The sequence below is a fragment of the Talpa europaea genome (genome assembly GCF_964194135.1).
Source record: "Talpa europaea genome assembly, chromosome: 9".
NCBI lineage: Eukaryota > Metazoa > Chordata > Mammalia > Eulipotyphla > Talpidae > Talpa > Talpa europaea.
In genome coordinates this window covers 117,124,392-117,148,564 of record NC_140076.1, presented here as the reverse complement: position 1 = coordinate 117,148,564, position 24,173 = coordinate 117,124,392, and the positions used below count along the sequence as shown (strand labels likewise).

At 42.5% G+C, this 24,173-nt stretch overlaps 2 protein-coding genes across 2 annotated transcripts; one reads left to right on the top strand and one right to left on the bottom strand.

The window, feature by feature from the left end:
• Positions 1-9,834: 9,834 nt before the first annotated feature.
• LOC311176868 (olfactory receptor 2T27-like) lies at positions 9,835-10,761 on the top strand (the record flags this gene model as incomplete). Its single annotated transcript, XM_084242508.1, has 1 exon — positions 9,835-10,761. One exon carries the CDS (start codon positions 9,835-9,837, stop codon positions 10,759-10,761), a length of 927 nt encoding a protein of 308 aa, XP_084098634.1.
• Positions 10,762-21,064: 10,303 nt separating this feature from the next.
• On the bottom strand, positions 21,065-21,991 carry LOC311176867 (olfactory receptor 2T27-like; the record flags this gene model as incomplete). The annotated part of the gene is made up of 1 exon (XM_084242507.1): positions 21,065-21,991. One exon carries the CDS (start codon positions 21,989-21,991, stop codon positions 21,065-21,067), a length of 927 nt encoding a protein of 308 aa, XP_084098633.1.
• Between the last annotated feature and the right edge of the window lie 2,182 nt (positions 21,992-24,173).

Sequence of the window (24,173 nt, the reverse complement as noted above, 5' to 3'; positions counted from 1 at the left end):
ATTAAAATAGACAAACCTCTAACCAGGCTCACAAAGAAAAAAAGGGAGAAAACACATATAAATAGGATTACCAATGAGAGAGGAGAAATCACAACAGACTCAGTAGAAATCAAAAGAATAATCAGAGATTACTATGAACACTTATATGCAAACAAATTCAACAACCTAGAAGAAATGGACAAATTCCTAGAATAATATAATCATCCAAAGCTGGACAAAGAAGAAATAGAACAACTAAATAGACCAATTGAGGCAGTAATCAAAGCACTCCCCAAAAACAAAAGCCCAGGCCCAGACAGCTTCACAAATGAATTCTACTAAACGTTCAGCAGTGAATTAGTGTCTATCCTACACACTCTTTCAAAAAATTGAAAAAGAAACATGTTCCACATAGCCAACATTACACTAATACCAAAACCCAACAAAGACAGCACAAAAAAAGAAAATCACAGGCCAATCTCCCTAATGAACACTGATGCAAAAATCCTCAATAAAATCCTTGCCAACAGAATCCAACAATGCATCAAAGGGATAGTACACCATTATCAAGTGGGATTCATCCCAGGGGCACAAGGATGGTTCAACATACAAAAACCAATACGTGTAATCCAACACATCAACAAAAAGAAAAAGAAAAACCATACGATCACATCAATAGATGCTGAGAAAGCATTCTACAAAGTCCAATATCCATTTAGATGAAGGCCCTTGAAATTCTTGGGACAGAAGGAACATACCTTAACATGATAAAGCCATATACAACAAACCCACTGCCAACATTATTCTCAATGGCAAAAGCTGAAGGCCTTTCCTTTAAGATCAGGAACAAAACAAGGAATGTCCTCTCTCACCACTGCAATATACTGGAGGTCCTAGCCAGGGCAATAAGAGAAGAGAAGGACATACAAGGAATCCAAATAGGGAAAGTAGAAGTGAAACTATCACTATTTGCAAATGATATGATAATATACATGGAGAACCCTAAAAACTCCACAGAAAAACTACTCAAAATAATCAACCAGTTCAGTAAAGTAGCAGGATATAAAGTCAACACACAAAAATCGGTAGCCTTCCTATACACAAACAATCAATCGGAAGAAGAAGAAATCAAGAAAACCATCCCTTTTATAATTGAAACAAAAAATAAAATACTTAGGAATAAATCTAAAAAAGAGGTGAAAGACCTATACAAAGAAAATTATAAAACACTGTCAAAAGAAATTGAAGAAGACACAAAGAAATGGAAAGACATCCCATGCTCATGGATTGGAAGAATCAGCATTATTAAAATGGCCATCCTATCAAAAGCAATATACAGATTCAGCGCTATTCCAATAAAAAACTCAATGACATTCTTCAAAGAAATAGAACAAATACTGTTGAAATTCATATGGAACCACAAAAAACCACAAATACCCAAAGACCTACTGATGAAAACAAAGGAGAAAGGAGGTATCACACTTCCAAACTTCAAGCTATACTACTGAGTCATAATAATTAAAACAGTTTGGTATTGGAACAAAAACAGACACACAGACCAATGGAATCAAAGAGAGAGCCCCAAAATAAAGCCACACCTTTATGGACAACTAATCTTTGACAAAGGAGCAAAGAACATGCAATGGAACATGGACAGTTTGTTCAATAAACGGTGCTGGTAAAACTGGACCTCCACAGGCAAAAAAAAAATGAAACTAGACCACACCTCTCACCGTGCACAAAAATCAACTCAAAACAGATAAAAGAACTGGACATAAGACCTGAAACCATAAAACAAATAGAAGAAAATACAGATAAAACACTGCAAGACATACATCTCAGAAACATCTTTAAAGACTTTACCATCTTTAAACATCTTTAAAGACTTTTAACTTCTTTATCACCCAAAGCAGCGAGAGTGAAGGCAAAGATAAACACCTGGGATTACATCAAACTGAAAAGCTTCTGTACAGCCAAAGAGACATTAGACAAAACAGAGAGACACCCCACTCGTTGGGAAAAAATCTTTGCACTCCATTCAACTGATAAGGGACTGGTCACAAAGATATACAAAGAACTCACACAAATCAACAAAAACAAAGTAAAGAATCCAGTCAAGAAATAGGCAGAAGAACTCAAAAGACATTTCTCTAAAGAGGAAATGCAAATGGCCAACAGACACATGAAAAAATGTTCAACATCCCTTATAATCAGGGAAATGCAAATCAAAACCACACTGAGACACCACCTTATACCAGTAAGAATGGCACATATCAAAAAAACAAGCAACAACAAATGTTGGCGAGGATGTGGTGAAAAAGGAACTCTCCTACATTGCTGGTGGGAGCGCAAACTGGTCCAACCACTGTGGAAAGCTGCCTGGAGCTTCCTCAGTCTACTAAAAATGGAGCTACCATATGACCTGGCAATTCCACTCCCAGGGATCTTCCCAAAGGACACAAAAACATTCATTCAAAAGAGCACCTGTTCCCCTATGTTTACTGCAGCACTATTTACAATAGGTAAAACCTGGAACAACCCAAATACCCAAAAATAGATGGCTGGGTCAAGAAGATGTGGTACATATACACAATGGAATATTATTCAGCAATCAAAAAAGATAAATTCATGCCACTCACAGCAATGTGGATGGAGCTAGAAGGAATTATGCTCAGTGAAATAAGCCAGAAGGAAAAAGAAACTTATCACATGGTTTCACTTATAGGAGGAATATAGGGGAACCACATAAGACATGAGTGTCAAAAAATAATAACAGTACAAAACACAAATAAACAAAAACAGACAATCATAAGTCAGAGACATCCTGCAGGGGAGGAAGAGGAAGAGGGATCAGAGGGAGGGAGGAAGGAGCACAGGGGACTGAGGTGATGGTGCATGGGTGCACTGGTGAAAGAAATTCTATGGGGACTACACTTGAGGGTGGGGAAGCAAATATTGTTTAAAAATGAACAATATAATGTAAAAAAATATAAATTGAAAAAAACAGCATGGTATTTGATCAAAAAAAGATTCACAGACCAATGGAATTGAATTGAAAGCCCAGAAATAAAACCACACATATGTGGTCAAGTAATCAGTCACAAAGGAGCAAAGAATATACACTGAGCAAGGAACGCCTCTTCAATGAATGGTGTTGGGAAAACCGGACTGCAACATGCAGTAAAAAAAAAGAAAGAAAGAAACTAACCTACTATCTCACGCCATATACAAAAATCAACTCAATGTGGATAAAAGACTTGAAAATAAGACCTGACAACATAAAATATATAGAAGAAAACATAGGCAAACACTCCATGACACAGAACTCAGGAACACCTTTGAGGAGTCTTCTTCAGAAACAAGAAAAACAAAGCAGAAGATAAACAGCTGGGACTACAAACTAAAAAGCTTCTGTATAGCAAAATAGACAATAATCAAATCAAAGACACATCCTACTGAACGAGAGAAAATATTTGCACTTCATACTACAGATAAGGGACTGATATCAAAGATCCATAAAGAACTTACACAACAAAACCAAAGCAAACAACCTAGTCAAAAAATGGGCAAAAGAACCAAAAAGACACTTCTCCAAAGAAGAAAGGCAAATGGTCAACAGACATATGAAAGAATTTCCAACATCACTAGTTATCAGGGAAATGCAAATCAAAACTACATTGAGACACCACTCACACCAGAGAGAATGCCCCACATTAAAAAAAAAATGGAAACAAAAAATGCCGAGAGGACGTGGATATAAAGCAACCCTCTTACTCAGCTGGTGGGAATGTAAACTGGTACAGTCACTTGGAAACCAGGTGGAGGTTCCTCAGAATACTACAAAATGGATCTACCATATGATCCAGTGATTCTTCTCCTAGGACTCTACCCAAAGGACATAAAAAACACTAATTCAAAAGGAAACCTGCACTCCTGTGTTTATTGCAGCACTATATACAACACCAAGATATGAAAACAATGCAAATGCCCCAAAATACATGAATGGATCAAAAAGTTGTGGTATATTTACACAATGGAATGTTACTCAGCAATCAAAAAAGACAAACTCATGCCATTTTCAGCAACACAGATGAAGCAGGAAAGGATCACGCTAGCCGAAATTAGTCAGAAGGAAAAAAATAAATACCGATGGTCTTACTTGTAAGTGGCATATAGGGAAACCAAACAAAAGGGCAAGAAAAAGTCAAAACTAGCAAGCTGACCATGGAACTGAAACATGCAGTTAAGGAGGGTGTAGGTGGAGGGGGGCAAAACAGGAGAGAGATGAACACGAGTGAATATGGTGATGGGTCACACGTGATATGGTGATGTGGGAACTTTGGAGACTACAGTGATGTAAGGGAACAAATGTAATTAATAAAAAAAAGAAGAATTACCATGTCACCCCTCTGATAATGGCCTATATCAAAAAGAGTGGAAACACCAAGTGTCAGTGAGGATGTGGAGAAGGAACACTCATTGCTATTGCTGGGAATGTAATTGGGTACGGCCACAAGGAAGATGGTGTGGAGATACCACTGAAAAATTAACATCATCCAGCAATACCATTATTAGGTATTTACCTAAAGAAAATGAACACACTAATTCAGAATTGACACAGTCCTCTGTTTATACCAGCATTATCCACAAAAGCCAAGTTATGGAACCAACCTAAGGGTACAATGACAGATAAGTGGATGGAAAAATGTGTGAATTTCAAGGTTTTCTCTCTTAATTGACTTCTAATTTCCTATTGCTTTGTTGCAAAGTGGCCAAATTTTATTTTAATCTCCTTAGATTTCTTGACATTTGCTTTCTGGACTAAATAAAGCATTTTATATTGTGAACAATGTTACATGTGCACTCGAAAATAAGGTGCATTGGACAGATATTGTGTGGAATGTTCTGTATAAGTCCTTTAGATCCTCCAACTCCAACATACCATTTATGTCTGTTAACCTTACTGCTAATCTTCCTGCAAGTCCATCTAAGTCGGGGTATTAAATTCCCCTGCTATTATTGTGTCCCTGTTCAATTCTCCATTAAGTGTGGTTAACATTTACTTCATAATGATTGAAGTGTTGTGATATATGATTTCACCTTTTATCTCTTCACTTACATAAGTCATAAATCTAAAAATATTTAATAATTGATTCTTAGAATTTTTAATTTAAATCCATTAAGTAGCAAACTACTTAATGGATTTAGCAAACTAAATCATGCAAAACTATTTAAATAACACTATATCCCTCCAAATGTAATGCAGGCTACTTACAACACTATTCCAAATTCTTTCCCACTCATTTATCACAATTGTGAGGGGACTGAGGAAGACCAGAATGGGTTTCTGTTTGGAAATGACTTCCCCCTGGCTGTGTTAAGGATTTGTAAAAGGGGATGGGGGGGAAGGGTTGGGGGAACCAGTTGCCCTGAAGCACAGGGCTTAGCAATAGTGGGCAGCTCCAACAGAATATTCCCACTTTACTGCTCCAGAAGCTTCGCCTGACACAAGTGGATGGCTGCTCTGATGCTGCTTATTTGCCCAGATATAGAGCTTGAGTTTGACTTGACAACCAAATTCTCCTACAGTTTAAAGAAAAAACTAATTTGGACGTTACACAGTAATTTTTATCTTCTAAAGACTGAGATGACCACACCCAAGACTTCTCCATGTGGGAGTTAAAAATAAAATTATTTTCAAATAATTGAATACAATTAATGTACATATAAAATTAATATTCATTCAGACACACCCTTTCACCCAGGACACAGACCTGAGCTTTTATCCAGCCCCAGAAACTCCCTCCAGTCCCCAAGACAGAGGTGCTCTTTTGAGAGAAGATTTTCTGGCTAAGTTTCTGTACCCAGCTCAACTATCCCTCAAGGTCTGAGAGTAGAAGGAAGGAATTTGTAGTCATGCATGGCCTGAAAACATACATTCAAATCACATTCTGTCAAGACCTTGTTGAAGGATATACTGCACTAAAGCAAAGGGGAGACTAGAAAAAGGGGAGTGCAAAGGAACATAGTAAAAACAAAAAATTCAATGCAGAAGAGAGATGAAGGTGTATCCTGAGAAGAGAAATAAAGGAATTGCACGTGGAGACTCATGCAACAGACCTGCACACAATCCCACCACATTCAAGGAGACAGAGGTCTTCAGGAAAATGAAGATGTGTAGGAAGGAAAATGAAAAGTCCCAAGTGAAGAGAAGCATCTTGGCTTACTTCTTGAATCAGCTGTGAATACTTTTTACTTTGTCATAATACTCTACTCATGTCTCTTCATCTAACCTTACTTGGGATACAATTATTTGGAAGGAATGGGGAAGAAGAAGTTGTGAAAGATGGGTCAGGGCTGCAAAATAGCTCCAGAACCTTCCACAGGAGAAAAATCAGTACAGATCTCTAAGGTGAACAACCAAGACAAACAGCAATTGTACAAATGTTAATTAGTACAGTGGAGGAGGTAGCCCCCAACCTGACAACTTGACTACAGGAAATGAAAACCAGGGGATAAAGGTCTTGGGGAACCACTTTTTCATGGTAACCCTTGAAGGACTACCTGCCTCTTAAAGACAATATATACAACATAGTTCCAAGCTTTGATTAGGTAAATATGGCACATTCTCATGATGCTACTGAAAAGCATGAAATTGTCTGTATTCTGTTTATAAATATGTAAAACATGGATGGTCAAGGAATGAAATGGAAAAATAAAAATAGTAGCAGCGGGGAAAAAAATCAGTCTTCACTCAAATATTTGAAGGCGGACCACTTGACAAGCAGTATCCCTGAGTTGAGGCTGCATGTCCTTGTGAGATAGCTGTAACCATTTCTTCTGGGTCATGGAGGATGGGGAGGTAATTGCTGCACACTTTGCCCCAGGGACTGGGTGCAGTTGGGGACAGTCCCTCTGAGGGCTGCCAGTGGAACAGTAAATTGGTCTTGGATTATGGAGGCAATGGCGTCAAGGTATTTAACCTCTTCAGGTGGACTGAGTGCTTCTGAGGCTGGAAGAACTAAGCAATGTATTGATAACACTCTAGAAGCAGCACTGATTCTGTTCTTACAAGTAAGTCAGAGTGTTGTTTTCGGGATACATGTCAAAGTATGTTATAATTTCTTAACCTAAAATTTCTTAAGTGTGTTACAATTTCTTAAGCCTAATATATAATGCTCTGACCTTGTAGATATAATAGACAATCTCAAAAATCCCCTCTATTTAAGATATACATCATAGAATATTAATACATTTAAATACTGAAAATAATTAGATGTGTGTGTGTGTGTGTGTGTTGACTCAGATAAGCTGTTTAGTTGGACTGGAACTGGCATGTGCGCTAACATTGCATAACAAGGCAATACATCATGTCAGGACTGAAGGTCTCGTTTCATGAAATTCTCAATGAGGTGCCACTTCCTAATTTGGGGTTGGGGTCAGCGGTTAGTTTTATGGAAGAAAGATGTTCAGTGTTCAACATCTCTACAGTGTCAATGCCCTTCCTGAAGGACTATTCGAGGGCTGAGGGCAGGAGGATTGTTGAAAATATATAATAAATGCATTTTTTTAATGGGAAGGAACTTTAATACAACTAGGAAACAATACAGGAAAGGCAAAGAGTCTAGTTTCTAAATCAAGCACCCAAAGTGACCCGTCCCCTCGTGGGTAAAAGTCCATCCAAATGGGATTGGCCCAGAGCAAGGCAATAAATGCATTTTTAAGAGACATGAGCAGTGACTTAAGTAAAATCATAAGACATTTACCCAGGATCTACTCTCAACACACGCTGTTGGTTGATTTCCTTCTAATTCATGTCAATGAGGTAAAAGAGAGATGTTTTAGGTTAAAATTGAAGAAAATTGACTTCCAATTCATTTTTTTCTCACCATCATATTTTGGGTAGTTTTATATATATTAAATACATATATTACATACATATGTAAGATATATGCTCGATTTCATGTCTTCTGGGAGTCTCGTAGGACCATGAATTAAGTAAATCTCCAAATACAAACATCTGCTTATCAAATTACATTGGACTATTTTGGATTGAGGCCATTCATATATGTTACCTAGTAAATATTTAGGAAAATATCTATTAGGCAATTTTGGAAACCATCAAAGGTATTCAGAGAGTAGAATGTCAAATTACCTAGGAAAAAAATGTATTTCAATGAAAAAGTAACTATTTACTGTACCACACTATTTCTTTCACTGGCTCTCTGGAAGCTGGGAAATAAGTGAATTTTATGTCCTCCCAGACCTGAGGACTTTTGTAAATCAAATGATTAGACGGGGAGATTCTCCTTTTAGCATATAACGCCACTCTGTTATGTTTGCTAGAGTTTAAGGGTCGATCTAACCAGGGGAGTTTTATATAGGGAGGGTAGTGGAAGAAACTAGCAGACCCATACTTTTTTGGCATATTTGATGTTTTAAAAGTCAATGTTTCAGACTTAACATGCTTTTATATGTATGACGATGTTCAGCACCAAATTCAGTGTAGGGATTGGAGAGTGTTCGCGTCTAGATTTCCCCGTATGACCAACCCTCCATTCCACAAGTTCTACAAACGCCCGTGTCATCCCTCTGTGGTACGAGGTGGTGAGGACAGGGGCAGCTGACACTCCTGTCACCGGGGCAGACAGCTGGGAACTCAGTGCCCAGCCACCTCACAGGGACTTCCGCTGGTACTGGAAAAACTGTGTCTACCCCAGCTGCCGTAACTGCGCACTTACCCAATGACATTTATTAAACACGTTTGTAATTTAAGTCTCATGACCACTTAAAAAAGTCCATGAAATTTCTTTATTATACATCCTCCCCAAGAGAAAGTGCTGCAAGTCAAAACACAAGTGCCAGCTGTTCACATTCAACACAAAACTGATGCTCGAAGTAATGTCATGAAGCGAGAGTCCTACTCCCTCCATCAATTCACAAAAGACCTTAAGTTCACTTTGCAACAGAATAAAGACAATAAGACAGAAGGAAATCCCTGGGGATTTTCGAGCCCTGAGGTTGCTGCTGTGCCCCCACCTGTAGGGCAGTGAGTCCACTTGGCTTCCCCTGCAGAAGCGCATTTCCCACGCAGTCTGCTCCTGCCAGGCAGGTCTTTATGCCACCTGCTGCCCACTGGACCCTCGTCCTGTCCAGAGTCGCTGTGGCCATGTGAAACAGGAGCTCCACAAGCTAAGAGACTCCACAGTTCTGCAGTGAGCGCGCTTATTTGACTGGGTATTGAAACACAAATATGCACACGAAGCTCACAAACAGCACCTCCCTAAAGACATGTTCATAAACAGCTCCTTAGAGAAGAAAGGTATTTCCATTGGGCAACAGGTGAGATTTCTGGAATTGACTGGAAGTCATTGTGGAAAAGAACGAAAGGCTGCCTTGACCCAGACCCTGCAGCTCTGTCCACACAGCACATATACCCCTGAACTACTGATACTCCACATTATTGATGTGCATAATATTAATGCAAGTGTTCATTAATTAATGCACTTTATGTATGTATGCTGCTTAAAGCATAACTTAATAACAATTACTTGAGGGATACAATTTCTAGAAAACTTTAATAACAAAAGTGTTTCAAAATAACATTTTAAAGCTAGCCAATATTGCCTTTTCTCAGTGTGGCAAGATCCTAGATGGTAACTTAAGATACCTTAGTAAAGTCCAGTGAAAGGGAAATATATTTCTTAGCTAATAAAGCTGAAGGGTGAAGCACAGGGAGTAAAATAGACTTACAATGTTCAAAGTGGCACATGACTTTATTTGGAAAATCTTGTAGGGACAATGAACATTATGCTTGTGAAAAACTCTCCAAAGTTGCAAATACAAAACACGAGCATGGCATGGCTGAGCAACCAGACCTCAGGCAGTGATTTCGTCCTCTTGGATCTGTTCCACAGCACCCCAGTGCCCTGGGTCCTCTTCACACTCACCCTGCTCGATTTCCTGGTGGCCCTGTACGGCAACACCATAATAATCATCCTCATCTGGGCCGACCCTCTTCTCCACACCCCCATGTACTTTCTGCTCAGCCAGCTGTCCCTCATGGATCTCCTCTACATCTGCACGTTTGTCCCCAAAATGGCCCTGGTCTTTCTGTCTGGGGACCACCGCATCTCCTTCATTGGGTGTAGCTTCCAGATGTTCCTCTTCACCACACTTGCTGGCTCAGAGTACCTTCTGCTGGCGGTCATGGCTTATGACCGCTACGTGGCCATCTGCCAGCCTCTGCGCTACCCCATCCTCATGCGCCCCAAGGTCTGTGTGCTCCTGGTGCTTGTGACATGGCTGGGTGCCCTGCTCAATTCCTTGATCCATGTGGTCTATACTCTGACTCTCCCTTACTGCGCCTCCAGGGAAATCCACCATTTCTTCTGTGAGATCCCAGCCCTCCTCAAAGTGGCCTGTGCTGACACTTCCCAATACGAAAAGGGGATTTATTTTAGTGCTGTGATTTTTTTCATCCCTCCCATCTCAGCCATTCTGTGCTCCTATGGAAGCATACTGTCTACTGTTCTGGGCATGGGATCAGGCCAGGCACTCCGGAAAACCTTGGCTACTTGCTCTTCTCACATGACTGTGGTGTTGCTCTTCTACGGGGCTGCCATCTTCAAGTACCTTCTGCCAAAGTCCTACCATTCTCCCGAGCAGGACGAAGTGGTCTCTGTGATCTACACCATCATATCACCCATGCTCAACCCCCTCATCTACAGCCTGCGGAACAAGGACGTCAATCAAGCTTTTAGGAAAGTTTTCAGAATATGACAATATAAGGTTTCCTGGTACCCAATGTAAATCCACAATGGCAATGGTGTTCGCATTGAATGGATAGTACAGGTCTTTATATTCTTTTGCAGCCGATGTCACTGTCAGTGTAGACGTGGTTATTAATATGACATGGAAAATATATTTTTATTCCTATGTAATTTTCCATATATGTCAATTTTCAGAGTATGTTCAGAGGGAGAAGAGCCATGTCATCGTGAAAATTTTGTCTTTAAAAATTTAGATAGATTCCAAAACTACTGTTGTAAAAATATAATGATTTATTTTAAAACATAGATAGTTTTTATAAATTTCGAAATTTTCTCTTAAAATAGTATACTCTTAAAAATACTAGCTATAATTCACTGACCTGGAATTTTGAATGAAAATTTATTTCTCCATTAAATATATTAATACCATTTTTAACATTTTGGGTTTTCATACTAATAATTAATATGCAATAATAGTTTGGTTTTCGAGTACAACACAGTGATTTGCCTGTGAACTGCTCATTCACACTTCGTTACCCCACACACCACAGAGGCAACTGTGAGGGTTCATCCTCTTGCCTCACTTCAGACGCCACCCACACCCCACGCCCACTTTCATCTGGTAGCCACCTTTCATTAGTGATCATCTATTCTCTCAACTGTGGGGACACCAGGAGCCTCCCAGTCAAGTGTCAGGTCTGGCCACCAGGGTGCACCTGCCACCGATCACCCACACCCCCACAACAGCCCAGGGGCCGCCCCCCCTCCCCCGTACCCACCCTTGGATGCTCAGCTCGGCAGTCAGGCTTCTACCATTGGTTTTTAAGTTGGTCTTTCTCTGACTCTCAGTTTGGCATCTCTAGATTCTGCACATTACTGGCCCATCTGGTATCTGCCCTTCCCATCTGATGTATTTCGCGTAGCATCATCCCTCTGCTCTGCGTGTCGTTCACCCTCTCTAGTGGGTGAAGCTTAGTGTTTCTAAACGATGCCTTCAATACAACCTCACGCTCGTTCACATTATGACAAATCGTGAAAACCTAAACTGCTGATAACTTTATAAACCTGACAGACACACTCTGACACCATCACTGGCATGAATTCTACAAGTTTCTTCAGCGAGACTCGTCGGTGTAACTGCCCGTCCTAAAAGTTGTCTTTCATCGCTCCCCACGGCTGCTCCGCCTCCTTCTCCCTAGCGGGGTCTCACTCTTGGACTGTCGTAGACGGAAAAATACGAACATCGTTCAGGGCAAACAGGGAAATGCAGGATCGTGTTTCTTCGGAGAGAATTGAAATCGATGCCCACTTTGTGACTTAAACCCAAGCACTAGGAACTGTCAATCCTGCGCCCATTTCTGGGACTGAAGAGGCACCGCCCGTGCTCTGTGGCATATTGAACGCGTCGCCTTGCTCTGGAAGCACCAACTGTGGAGGCTCCGAAACAGGCCGCTTGTCTCTCACTGTAAACTGCGAGTATTCACCTGAGACACTACCGGCTACGCGCCTCGGGGGCCGCCCCTCTTCGGAGGTGCTTCCCCGCCACGCGCACGCGGGACCCGCCCCCGCCGCCTGCCCCCGCCCGACCTGCACCTCGGCGCACAGGGTTGGTGTCTCCAGCTCCTGGGCCTCCTCCAGTCCCGAGCGTGGCCAGGCGGTGCCCCAGAGACCTCCCCTCCCGGAGGGGCGTCTGCGCACCCCCCGCACACCCCTGGGCCGACTGGGGCCTCGAGTGGGTCTCGCCCCTGGGCTGCTGGGTCGGGTTCCGGCCCTTCCTTCTCTGCCCCCGGGAGCGGGAGGACCCAGCTCCGTCCTCCTCCACTCTGTCCTTCCCCCGGGCCTCCGGCCCGTCCATGTCACCAGCGGCCTCGTCCCTCCTCGCGGGCAGCGCCTCCCGTCGCGGGCGGCCACACCCCGCGGTCCCTCCGGCTGTGCCCGGCTCGGCCGCGCTGACCGCCCCCCGGGAGGGCGCCGGGACGCGACCCTCCGAGCAGGTGCCTGGCCTCTCCCGGCGCCCGCCTCAGAGCACCGCGGCCACGCGGGGCCCGGGGTCCTGGGTGCGCCCCTCTGCGCAGCGCTGCGCCAGGCGCGAGGGGTGGCCGGGACGCCGCCAGGGAGCGAACCTTGGCCCTAAGGAGGCGTCCAGCTCCTCACCAGAGCGCGGTGCTGCCTGCGGGGGGTGTCTGGCCTGTCTCACACTGGGGTGGCCCCTTCCCTCCTCGCGCCAAGCATCCTCACCACAAGTGCACCTTGCGTCTCGCCAGAGCCGCCTCTGCGCCCGCCAAGGGGTGAGAAGGTTTCTGTCGCTCCTCTCCGGGAAGGGGTCAGTCCCCTGCGTGATCTGAGCTGTGGCCCGAGCCTGCCCCACAAAAAACCCACCGGAGGGTGGCCACGACCCTTGACGCAGTTTGCCACGGCTTCGTGGAGGGTTTATCACATCTGTCTCCCCAGGGAAGGCCCAGAGTCCTCCTTGGGACGTCCTTGTCCGCTTCTGGTCTCCGAGTAATGTGGGCCTCACAGAACGGGTCTGGGGGCGCTCGCTCCTCCTCAGTTTTCAAAATGTGTGAGAAACATGTTCAGTGACCTCACAACTGAGAGCCCAGAAATAAACCCACAGGGGAAGGAAAACTAACTGGTGACCAGAGAGTCAAAAGCAAACAAGGGAGCGAAGAAGTCTCTTCAAAAACGGTCTGGGAAGGGTCTCTCAGGTGGCGCAGCGGTTGAGCGCTGGGCTGTGAAGAGGCCGCGGCCTCTGCAGAGCCTGTTCGATCCCCTGCCGCCAGGCAAGGGTCCCACATGGTGCGCAGACCTCTCCTGTCTTGCCCGCTGCTCCCCTCAGCAGTGCATTTTGTTAGTCTGCCTGTTCTGCTCCCCGCTCTGGCTCTGGTGAAATTTCTCACCCTCCCGAGCTTCTGACTGTGCCCAGTGCTTGTATAAATAAATAAATAAATCTTAAATAAAAATGGCTCTGGGAAGAGGCAAAGCCACACGCAAAATCACGACACGGCCCAGACAGCTACCTAACACACAGACACGAATTCAAAATGGACTAAAGATTGCTGGAAGACGAAAAACCAAAAACTGCCTCGATGATGTGCTCTTTGTCACAGGACTTGGAGATGTGTTTCGGGCTCAAATCCAAATGGCAGGGCATCAAAAGCCAAAATTAAAAAGGGATCACATCTACTAAAGTGCTTCCGGACAGAAGAAAGGAAACTATGGATAAAATGAAAGGCCCCCTACCAAGTGGGAAAAAGGATTTCCACACCACATCTGACAGGGGGCTCACATCCCGCTCTATGAAGAGCTCCCGCAACCACACGAAGAGAAGACAAGTCAATCAAGACAAGAAGAGAGATAAGAGCCTCTCAGGGGAGACGCGCAGGCAGACCACAGGCACAGACAGCAGTGCTGGAATATTCAGCTGTCAGGTGAAGGCTAATCACACATGGAAGTATTACCTCGAGGAAGACACTTTGTCATGAGCTGAGGCTACACTACATAGTGGTGATTGCTCGATTTCATCAGGATTTAACTCTTACTCACTTATAAAGTATTAATTTGTAAAGTGATATTAACACCCAAGAAAACAAGAAAACACAGTCTGTACAAGAAAACACAGTCTGTGTAGCTTTGGTGCCATCTGCGTGTCAGGCACCCCCTGGTGCTCCTGGGGTGTACAACAGTGGATAAGGGGGTACAGATTCAAACAGACGAGAAACACGTGTTGGCAAGATGTGAAGAGAAGGGCCCTGCTCGGCACTGAGACTGGGAATGCAGAGACTACAAAGCCTATGGAGGTCCCTCAACACTGAGGAAACCTACGACGTATCAGCATTTCCACCTTTGGGCGTTTATCCGGCAGAGAGAAAGCACCCATTCATAAAGCCATGAGTCACCCAACCCCACACACACAGGGGCACACAGGGCAGGCGCATGGGACAGTCCAGAAGGGCCAGAACTGCCACCCACCCGCCCGGCGACCCGACAAGGGAGCCCCAAAGAGCCCAAAAACGCCAAAACCAAGGGCAAGAGCAACACACACCCAGCAACAGGGGCCTGTGGGCTAGAGCCGATCAAGGGCAGTGTCCATGAGAGCACGGGCCACCGTGGTTCTCACCTGTGGCACGATTCCAAGAGACCTCAGGCTTGTGAACCATCACCACAGGGTTTCTCTTACAAACAGGGGAACAAAGAGCTCACTGTGTCCACAGTAGCGCCTTCTCCCAAGAACAGCACCTTCCAGAAGTACAGGCAGAGTTTCAGGTACATGGAAACAGAGCTGGACCACACTGGTCAACAGGGATAGTCACCAGGGCCAGAACCGCCATCCACCAGCCCAGCGTCCCGACAAGGGAGCCACCAAAGAGCCCCAAAATGGAAAACCAAAGGCAGGAGCAACACATACCCAGGAACAGGGGCCTGTGGGCTACAGCCGATCAACAGGAGGGATGGGCAGCGCTGGCCAGTAGTGATGGTCACTACTGTCCCAGAGGCGGTATCAGAGAACCCAATGTCCACAGTTCTCTGTGAGAGCTTGGACGAAGCCAACGACAAGCAGCTTATTGACACACCAGCCCCACCAGGGCCTTTGGTGCTCCCTTCAGGCCTTGGAACACAGGCCCGAGGCCCCGTCTCTGCAAAGGTCTTCGGCTTCTCTTCCCTCCTCCAGGGTCCCAGCTGGATTCTTCTCTTCTCTCCTCTGAAGCTTCTGGTCCTCCTTTCCTCAAGCTAGAACCATCACACTACAGCCCCCACCAACCCTGCTTCTGTCCTCTCTCAGGGGGCACCACCCACAAGTCTGATTGGACCATTTTTCACTCCTGTGGCTACTCGACCATTTAGCACCAATCAGCTCACAGCTCACACCTGACTGGCCCACCCCACAAGCCAGGAAATACCCACAAAAGGGTGGTTGCTGGCCCCTGGAGCCACGGCCAGGACTGGCTTGTGCTGGAGCAGCAGGAGGAGAGACCAGCCCCACTGCTGTGCTCCTGCCACTGAGGTGGCTGGTTCCAGATTCAATGACACCATCACCACATGGGGACTGACTAAGATTCCAGTGATGCATGAATGGACAGGGGACGGGGTGGGTGAGTGTGTGTGTGTGTGTGTGTGCACGCGTGTAGGTAGGATGATGGCATACAGTGGAAAACCTTCAAACATTTTATTAAAAAAGCTGAGTGTCATCATATGTGACAGCACGGGTGAGCCTGGAAAGAAAAATGCCAAGGAAATGGGTAAGCAGGAAAAGACAAATACCCATGAGTTCATTTAAAGGAAATTGACAAAGAAAACAAAAGTAGACAGAGAGAAAAACGGGGGTGACCAGATGGAAGTGGGGGTTGAAGAGTGTGAAACAGATGAGGTCAAGAGGCTACATCCTAACAGTTAAGTCTGCATGGGTAGCAAATGCCCAAAAATAGATGACTGGATCAAGAAGATATGGTCCATATACACCATGGAATATTACTCAGCATTCAAAAAAGATAAACACATGCAGTTTGCAGCAACATGGATGGCGCTGGAAGGGATCATGCTCAGCGAAATAAGCCAGAAAGAAAATGAAAAATACCGGATGGTCTCACTCATAGCAGGAATCTAGAAAACTTAAATAAGGGACAGGGAAAATGAATAACTATAAGAAAGTGATAATCAAAATAAACAAAAAACTATGAACCAGAGACACTCTATGGGGGGTGGGGTGCAGGAGGGAAGGGATTGGGGTCAAAATAAGGGATTGTAATTGAATGGGGAATATAAAAATAAAATTTATTTTAAAAAAAAAAGTCTGCTGGGTGGGATGGTGACTGCACTGTGGTCTTTTCAACACGTAGTTGAGTATCTACATGTCACATCCTAAAGTCTTTCAATATTTTGTGTCAGTTTATTGCTCGAAGAGTTTAGATCTGGAAAATAAACATTCCAGACATTAAACAATGTACACCAACACATATAATAAAGCAACAGTTTCACTCTAAATTTCCAAGCCAGGTTTGAGAGAAAGCATCATTTGGGGAAATGTCTATAAATCTAGAAAGAATAAATATTTTAGAATATCCATGATTCTGACGATACATCTACATGCTCAGTACAGGCAACTGCTTACATGCATCACGGTTCATGTTTCTGAACCCACACATTTTGAAAATACAATAAATAAGACAATTACAAAGAAGAAATATATTGTAACTGCCAATGAGTAATGAAGATTCCAATATATGTCATCATTGACTACAGAAGGTAGACATGATAAATGTTTTTAAATGATATTACATTTTATTCAGTACACAATTACATGATTTTGTCCTCAATTTCTCAACATAATTGTTTTCTACAGCTCAATGTAAAGAGTATAAATACATCTTCTAGTCCCTTGGAAAGCAAATGGCAACGCTATTATGGGTTTACAGTAGACACAGCAAACTCCAGTACTTCACACTCTGAAAACCTTCCTAAAAGCTCTAGTGACGTCCTTGTTCCGCAGGCTGTAGATGAGGGGGTTGAGCATGGGTGTTATGATGGTGTAGATCACAGAGACCACTTCTTCTTGCTCGGGGGAGCGGTAGGACTTTGGCACAATATACTTGGTAATGGCAGCCCATAAAAGAGCAACACCACAGTCATGCGAGAAGATCAAGTAGCCAATGTTCTCCTAAGTCCCTGGCCTGATGCAAGGCCCAGAACAGTGGACAGTATCATTCCATAGGTGCCCAGAATGGCTGAGATGGGAAGGATGAAAAAAATTACAGCACTGACATAAATGCCCTTTTCATACTGTGAAGTGTCAGCACAGACCACTTTCAGGAGCCCTGGGATCTCACAGAAGAAACGATGGATTTCCCTGGAGGCACAGAAGGGGAGTGTCACAGTATAGACCAAATGGATCAAAGCGTTCAGCAGAGCACACAGCCAGGTCATAAGCACTAGGAGCACACAGACCTTGGGGCTCATGAAGATGGGGAAGCGCAAAGGCTGGCATGAAAAATGACACAGCGAAGTGAAACTAGCAAGAGTTAAGCAATAACTATGAAAAGAATATTTAATATGCCGGGGCAGGGGTGAGGGTGAGGATGTGAAGCAGGAACTTACAAAAGTATCCCATCATGCTTACATTAGACTTCTCAGCAGAAACCTACTGACAAGGGAAAAATGGGATGATGTATTCAAACTACTCAATGATTAAAAACTTATAGCCAGGAATATTATACCCTGCAATACTCTCTTTCAGATTCATGGGAGAAATAAATACCTCTAAGATAAACAAAAGCTGAAGGAATTTGCAAACAATGTATTTCCCCTACAAGCAATGTTTCAGGGAGCACGAATATCTAAATCTATGTGATGAAAATACACAAAAACTAAGTAAGGATACAAAAGGCAAGAATCAGAAAACCAAACATAAAATGGCAGTAGCAAATGCTCACATACCAACAATCACACTACATGGAGAGATAGAACATGCCAATCAAAAGTTACAGCACAAAAGTTTGGATCAGGAAAAAAATCTGTTTTCTCCAGTAGATCAATCTGTGCTCCAAAGACAAATATAGATTTAAACAGAATGATTAGAAAACAACCATAGAAGAAAATGGGACCCAAAAGAAGGCAGTGACAGTTGTAAAAAGTGATCAAAAGATGGGGTGGACATTATGTAATAATCAAAGAATCAATATATAAGGATAGACAATATATATGGATAGACACCAAAGAAGGAGTACTGAAGTATGTAAGTCAGCTGTTAACAAACTTCAAAACAGAAATTGGTCACAGCACAACAGAGGTAGGGGAATTCCACACCCCACTTACAGTAGTGAACAGATAAATCAGACAAAAAACATCAGCAAGGAAATAATAGCCTAACGTAAGTAATTAGACCAGATGAGCCTATTAGACATATATAGCATCAAAAAAAATCTGAGTATACCTCCTTCAAATGTGCACGTGGAACCTTCTCCAGGACAGAAGACGTATCGAATCACAAAATAAATGTCAATGAAGTCATGAAGCTTGAAATCATATCAATTGAAATCACACCTTTGATCACAATAGTATCAAACTGTGTGGAGATTCCTCAACCTGCTAAAGATAGAGCTTCCATATGATCCAGCAATTCCACTCCTAGCTATTTTCCCAAAGGACACAGAATCATTAACTCCAAGGGGCACCTGCACCCCTATGTTTATAGCAGCACTATTTACAATAGCTAAGCTATGGAAACAACCCAAATGCCCAAAAATAGATGACTGGATCAAGAAGATGTGGTATATATACACAATGGGATATTACTCAGCAATCAAAACAGATAAACACATGCAGTTTGCAGCAACATGGATGGAGCTGGAAGGGATCGTGCCCAGCAAAATAAGCCAGAAAGAAAAGGAAAAATACCATTTGACACTTAGGTTTTGCCATACTGTGGCTATTGTAAATAGTGCTGCAATGATCATAGAAGTGTATATAGCCCTTCAAATTAGTGTTTGTGTATTCCTTGTGTATTCCTTACCTGAGAATGCAAGTGTGGTGCACTTACGGTGTATGTGTTTTTAATAACTGGTGCAACCTCCATACTGTTTCCATAGGGACTCAGTCAGTCTTCATTCCCACCTACAGTGTATGTAAATTAGGACTGCCACTATTGTGTTGAACAGCAGAGGTGACATGGCCATCCTTGTCATGTACCAGGTCTTACAGGAAAAACTTTTAGTGTCCACCATTGAGTATGGTGCTAACTGTGCATTTGAATACAAGGCCTTGATTATAGTGAGGCATGTTCTTTCTATCCCCTTTGTACTAAGAGTTTTTATCTTAAAAGATGTTGGATCTTGCTAAATGCCGCCCCATCTGTTGAAATGATCATATGTATTTTGTCTTTCCTTTTGTCGATATCCGCTATTCACTATAGTAATAGCAAGATATTTCCATGTCATTCTGTTAATATCTCACTGCATCTTATTTATAAGTTAATCTTTAACATAGCTATGTATGTTTAGGAAAATATGGCTTATATAGGTTTGGTATAATCTGAGCTCCAGGCACCAACAGGGCATACTAGGATGACTCTTCTGCAGAGAAGGGGTGAGCACTAAAATGAAAAAAAAAAAAAACAAAAGAAATATCAAGTGCTGGCAACAAAAAAAAATGTGTAGAAAAGATGACAACCCTGCACTGTTGCTGGAAATGCATAGAAACACTAATGGAGTTCCCACAAATTTAAAGCTACCATATGACCCAGCAACTCCACTTCTGCATATTTATCCAAAGGAAAAGAAAACACTGATTCACCTATGTTCATCACACCAGCACACACAATGGTAACAAACTAAGGGTCCAATGATAGATGGGTGGACAACAGAGGAGGGGGGGTGTGTCTGTCTCTGTGTGTGTGTGTGTGTGTGTTTGTATAATGGAAAACCCTCAAACAATTTTTGACAAGATGGAAGGTCGTCATATGTGAAAAGATGGAAGGTCATCCATATGGATGGATGTGTAGAGAATAATGCCAAGGAAAATAAGCCAAACCGAAAAACACAAATACCTTATCAGTTTACGCACATAGAAATGTGAAAGCAAATAAGACACAGAGAAAGAAAGACAGTCACAGGAGGAGTGGGTGTGGGGTTGTGGTAAGAAACAAGAGTGGTCAGGAGGCAACACCCTAAAAGTTAACTTGCTCTGATGCACTGTAATCACTTCACAAGGGATATGAATGTACATCATTAAGTTGTATTCCTGAAATACAAATAATACTTTGTAATTTATTACTTAAGCTAGAAATTCAACAACATTAAATATTGTACATTAACACAAATCATGTAGAAATAAATTTTCACTCCAAAGTTCTGGGTCAATTTTTACAGCAAGCATTGTTTTGGGAAATATCTTAAAATTAAGAACAATTAAGTACTTTAAAACACACATTATATCACTTACAATGACAGATTTCAAATAGATGTAGTCCTTATGCAGACATTTGCTAAAGGGCATCACAGTTCCTCTTTCTAAAGATGTGCATTTTGAAAATACAGTAAATATGATAATTACTTATGAAAAGCATTTTATCTATTAAATTAATTTTCTAATATCTGGAATTACTGACTGCAATAGTTTACATGATAAATGTAAACGAATAACATGTTATATTTCATCATTAGGTACACAGCTATATGTTTTTGTCCTCTATTTTTCAACATATCTATTTTCTACAGTTAAATGTAAATGAATGTATAAATACATTTTCTGTTCTATTCAATTTCAAAGTAAATGGCAACATATTATGGGTTTACATTAGATACAAGAAAACTCCACCTTTGTCACACTCTGAAAACTTTCCTAAACGCTCTAGTGACGTCCTTGTTCCGCAGGCTGTAGATGAGGGGGTTGAGCATGGGTGTTACGATGGTGTAGATCACAGAGACCACTTCGTCCTGCTCGGGGGAGTGGTAGGACTTTGGCAGAAGGTACTTGATGGTGGCAGCTCCGTAGAAGAGCAACACCACAGTCATGTGAGATGAGCAAGTAGCCAAGGTTTTCCTGAGTCCTTGGCCTGATCCCATGCCCAGAACAGTGGATAGTATGCTTCCATATGAGCCCAGAATGGCTGAGATGGGAGGCAGGAGAAAAATTACAGCAGTGACATAAACACCCTTTTCGTACTGGGAAGTGTCAGCACAGACCACTTTTAGGAGTGCTGGGATCTCACAGAAGAAATGATGGATTTCCCTGGAGGCACAGAAGGGGAGTGTCAGAGTATAGACCGCATGGATCGAGGCATTCAGCAGAGCACACAACCAGGTCACCAGCACCAGGAGCACACAGACCCTGGGGCGCATGAGGATGGGGTAGCGCAGAGGCTGGCAGATGGCCACATAGCGGTCATAAGCCATGACCGCCAGCAGCAGGTACTCTGCACCAACAAGGGCATAGAAGAGGAACATCTGGAAGCCACACCCAACGAAGGAGATGCGGTGGTCCCCAGACAGAAAGTCCACCACCATTTTGGGGACAAACGTGCAGATGTAGAGGATATCCATGAGGGACAGCTGGCTGAGCAGAAAGTACATGGGGGTGTGGAGAAGAGGGTCCGCCCAGATGAGGATGATTATTATGGTGTTGCCCAACAGGGCCACCAGGAGATCCAGCACTGTGAGTGTGAACAGGACCCAAGGCACCCGGGTGCCGTGGAACAGATCCAAGAGGACGAAATCACTGCCTGAGGTCTGGTTGCTCAGCCATGCCATGCTCGTGCTCCTATTTGGCAATTTGTGAATTTTTCTCCAAAAACATATTCCTCAATGTCTATAATAAAATTTACCAAATAAAATCATACACTGCTTTCTGATAGCTCAAATCTACTGATTTCCAAACTTATCATCTTGTTCTTTCAGGAAAATAATATATGTGTCTTTCACTAACTGTCTTAGAGACCACACAAGACTCTTCCACACAGGTCCTGTGTGCTATTTTTGGATCAGCTGTTTAGTCCTCTGTCTTATCCATCATATGGAGCATGTACCGACAAAGTGGATGAGACTCCAGGGTCAGAATAAAGGCAAACAATTATCTATTATTTCTTTTCCACAATGACTTCAAATTAAATCTAGATATTTCACATGTTGGAAAAAGGAAATTATTTTTTTCTCTGAAGATTCATTTTACAAACATGTAATTAAATAGGACTTTTCCGTGAAGCTGCACAGTTATATTGAGTCTTACAGATCTCGTCAAAAAGCAAGAGGCCTGGGGAGGAGAATATGGAAGACTAAAGCATGCAGACCTGGACACAGTAACTCTGGAGAGGAAGGAGGCCCAATGATCAGCAGTTGGCACAAAGACATGCTTGGCGGGAGTAGACTGAGCGTGGGAAATGCGCTTCTGCGCAGGAAGCAAAGTGGACTCACTGCCCTACAGATGGGGGAGCAGCAGCAAAAGGATAGAAGATCCCCAGGGATTTCCTTTCTCCTTTATTTTCTTTCCTTCATGTCTTACTCCAACATGAACTTAAAGCAACTTCTGAAGTGACCAGGACAGGAGAGCTTATTGTGGGCTTCAATTCTGAGCTGAATGAAAATATCAGGTTGTAATGCTGACTAACTACTTTTTCTCCTAGAAAGATGCAAAATAAAAAACTTTCATGTATTGTAAGTTATAATGAGAACAAAAAATCTTAACATTAAAAGAACATCATTGTATTAATCAGAGCTGAAAGCAGCTACTACAAGCGGAGTCAGTGCTGTTCAAAAACATCCAAAGCCCCTTGTGAGGTGCCACGTAACTGAATATACAAAACTCTAACACACAGAACAGGAATGACACCTGCTGTCCCTGCCCACATACGCAGCACCCACAGAGAGATGAAATGGAGGTCAGTGAGACCTGGTGTGCAATCATGTGGACTATGTGGGGGAATCTATACATGAACAATCCACAATCCCCACACTGAATTTGGTAGATTTAATATTATTATACATACAGTAGCACGTATTTCATTTAAATAAAGGTACGCATGGCATTTTAAAAATTAAATACCTTTTACAACATCAAATACACCAGACAAAGTGGGGGGTGTTCCAAGGTCCTTCATTACCACACCATATACAAAATTCACCTCTTTCCTCAACCTTTAAATTCCCAGGGAAATGAACAGCATACAGTGAGAATTAAAAGAGAAACGTATAGTCTGCCAACCCACAAAGACATTCATGGAGCCTGAAATTTTCCTTATTTCTAAGAAAATAGGGCAGTCACTAGCTTATCAGCTTCCAGAGAGAGCTAAAGAATGATTCCATTTTATAACTTAATTTTGTACTGATATATTAAAATGAACTTTATAAGGAACTTAACATGCCACTTTTTCTAAATACACTTCATTGGCCTGCAAAAACACCGATAAATTATTTCCAAAAGAGGTTCCTGACAGTTCATGCAATGTTTGTATTTTGATGTTTACTTAAATTATGCTACACATTCAAAAAGGAACATATACATGTAGATATAGATGCATCTATGTATGTGTGCTTGTGTACAGAGTCCCATGAAACACTACCAATGAGAAAATTAACTGGTAGTGAACTCAATTACATCCTGACAATGATCTCTTTTAATTCAGGATATGGCTAGCAATGAAACCAACAAGTAGCTTCTGTTTAGAGAAAATCACGGGGTAAGCACATATAATTCTATGCAACTACAACATGTTCAGTCCCATGAGTTTTGAAAATGTCTTTCAGGTAAGACTGACTATGAACTTGGAGAGAGACAGCTGGTATTACACATTATTTGTCTTTCTTACATAAAATTGGCCACTCCCTGAAACTTGGAGTTAACAAATTGTGCCATTTGACAATAAAATGAAATAGATTAATGACTCTTCAATCAGAAATTGCCTTCTTATATAATATTTAACAAATAATGGTTTTAATT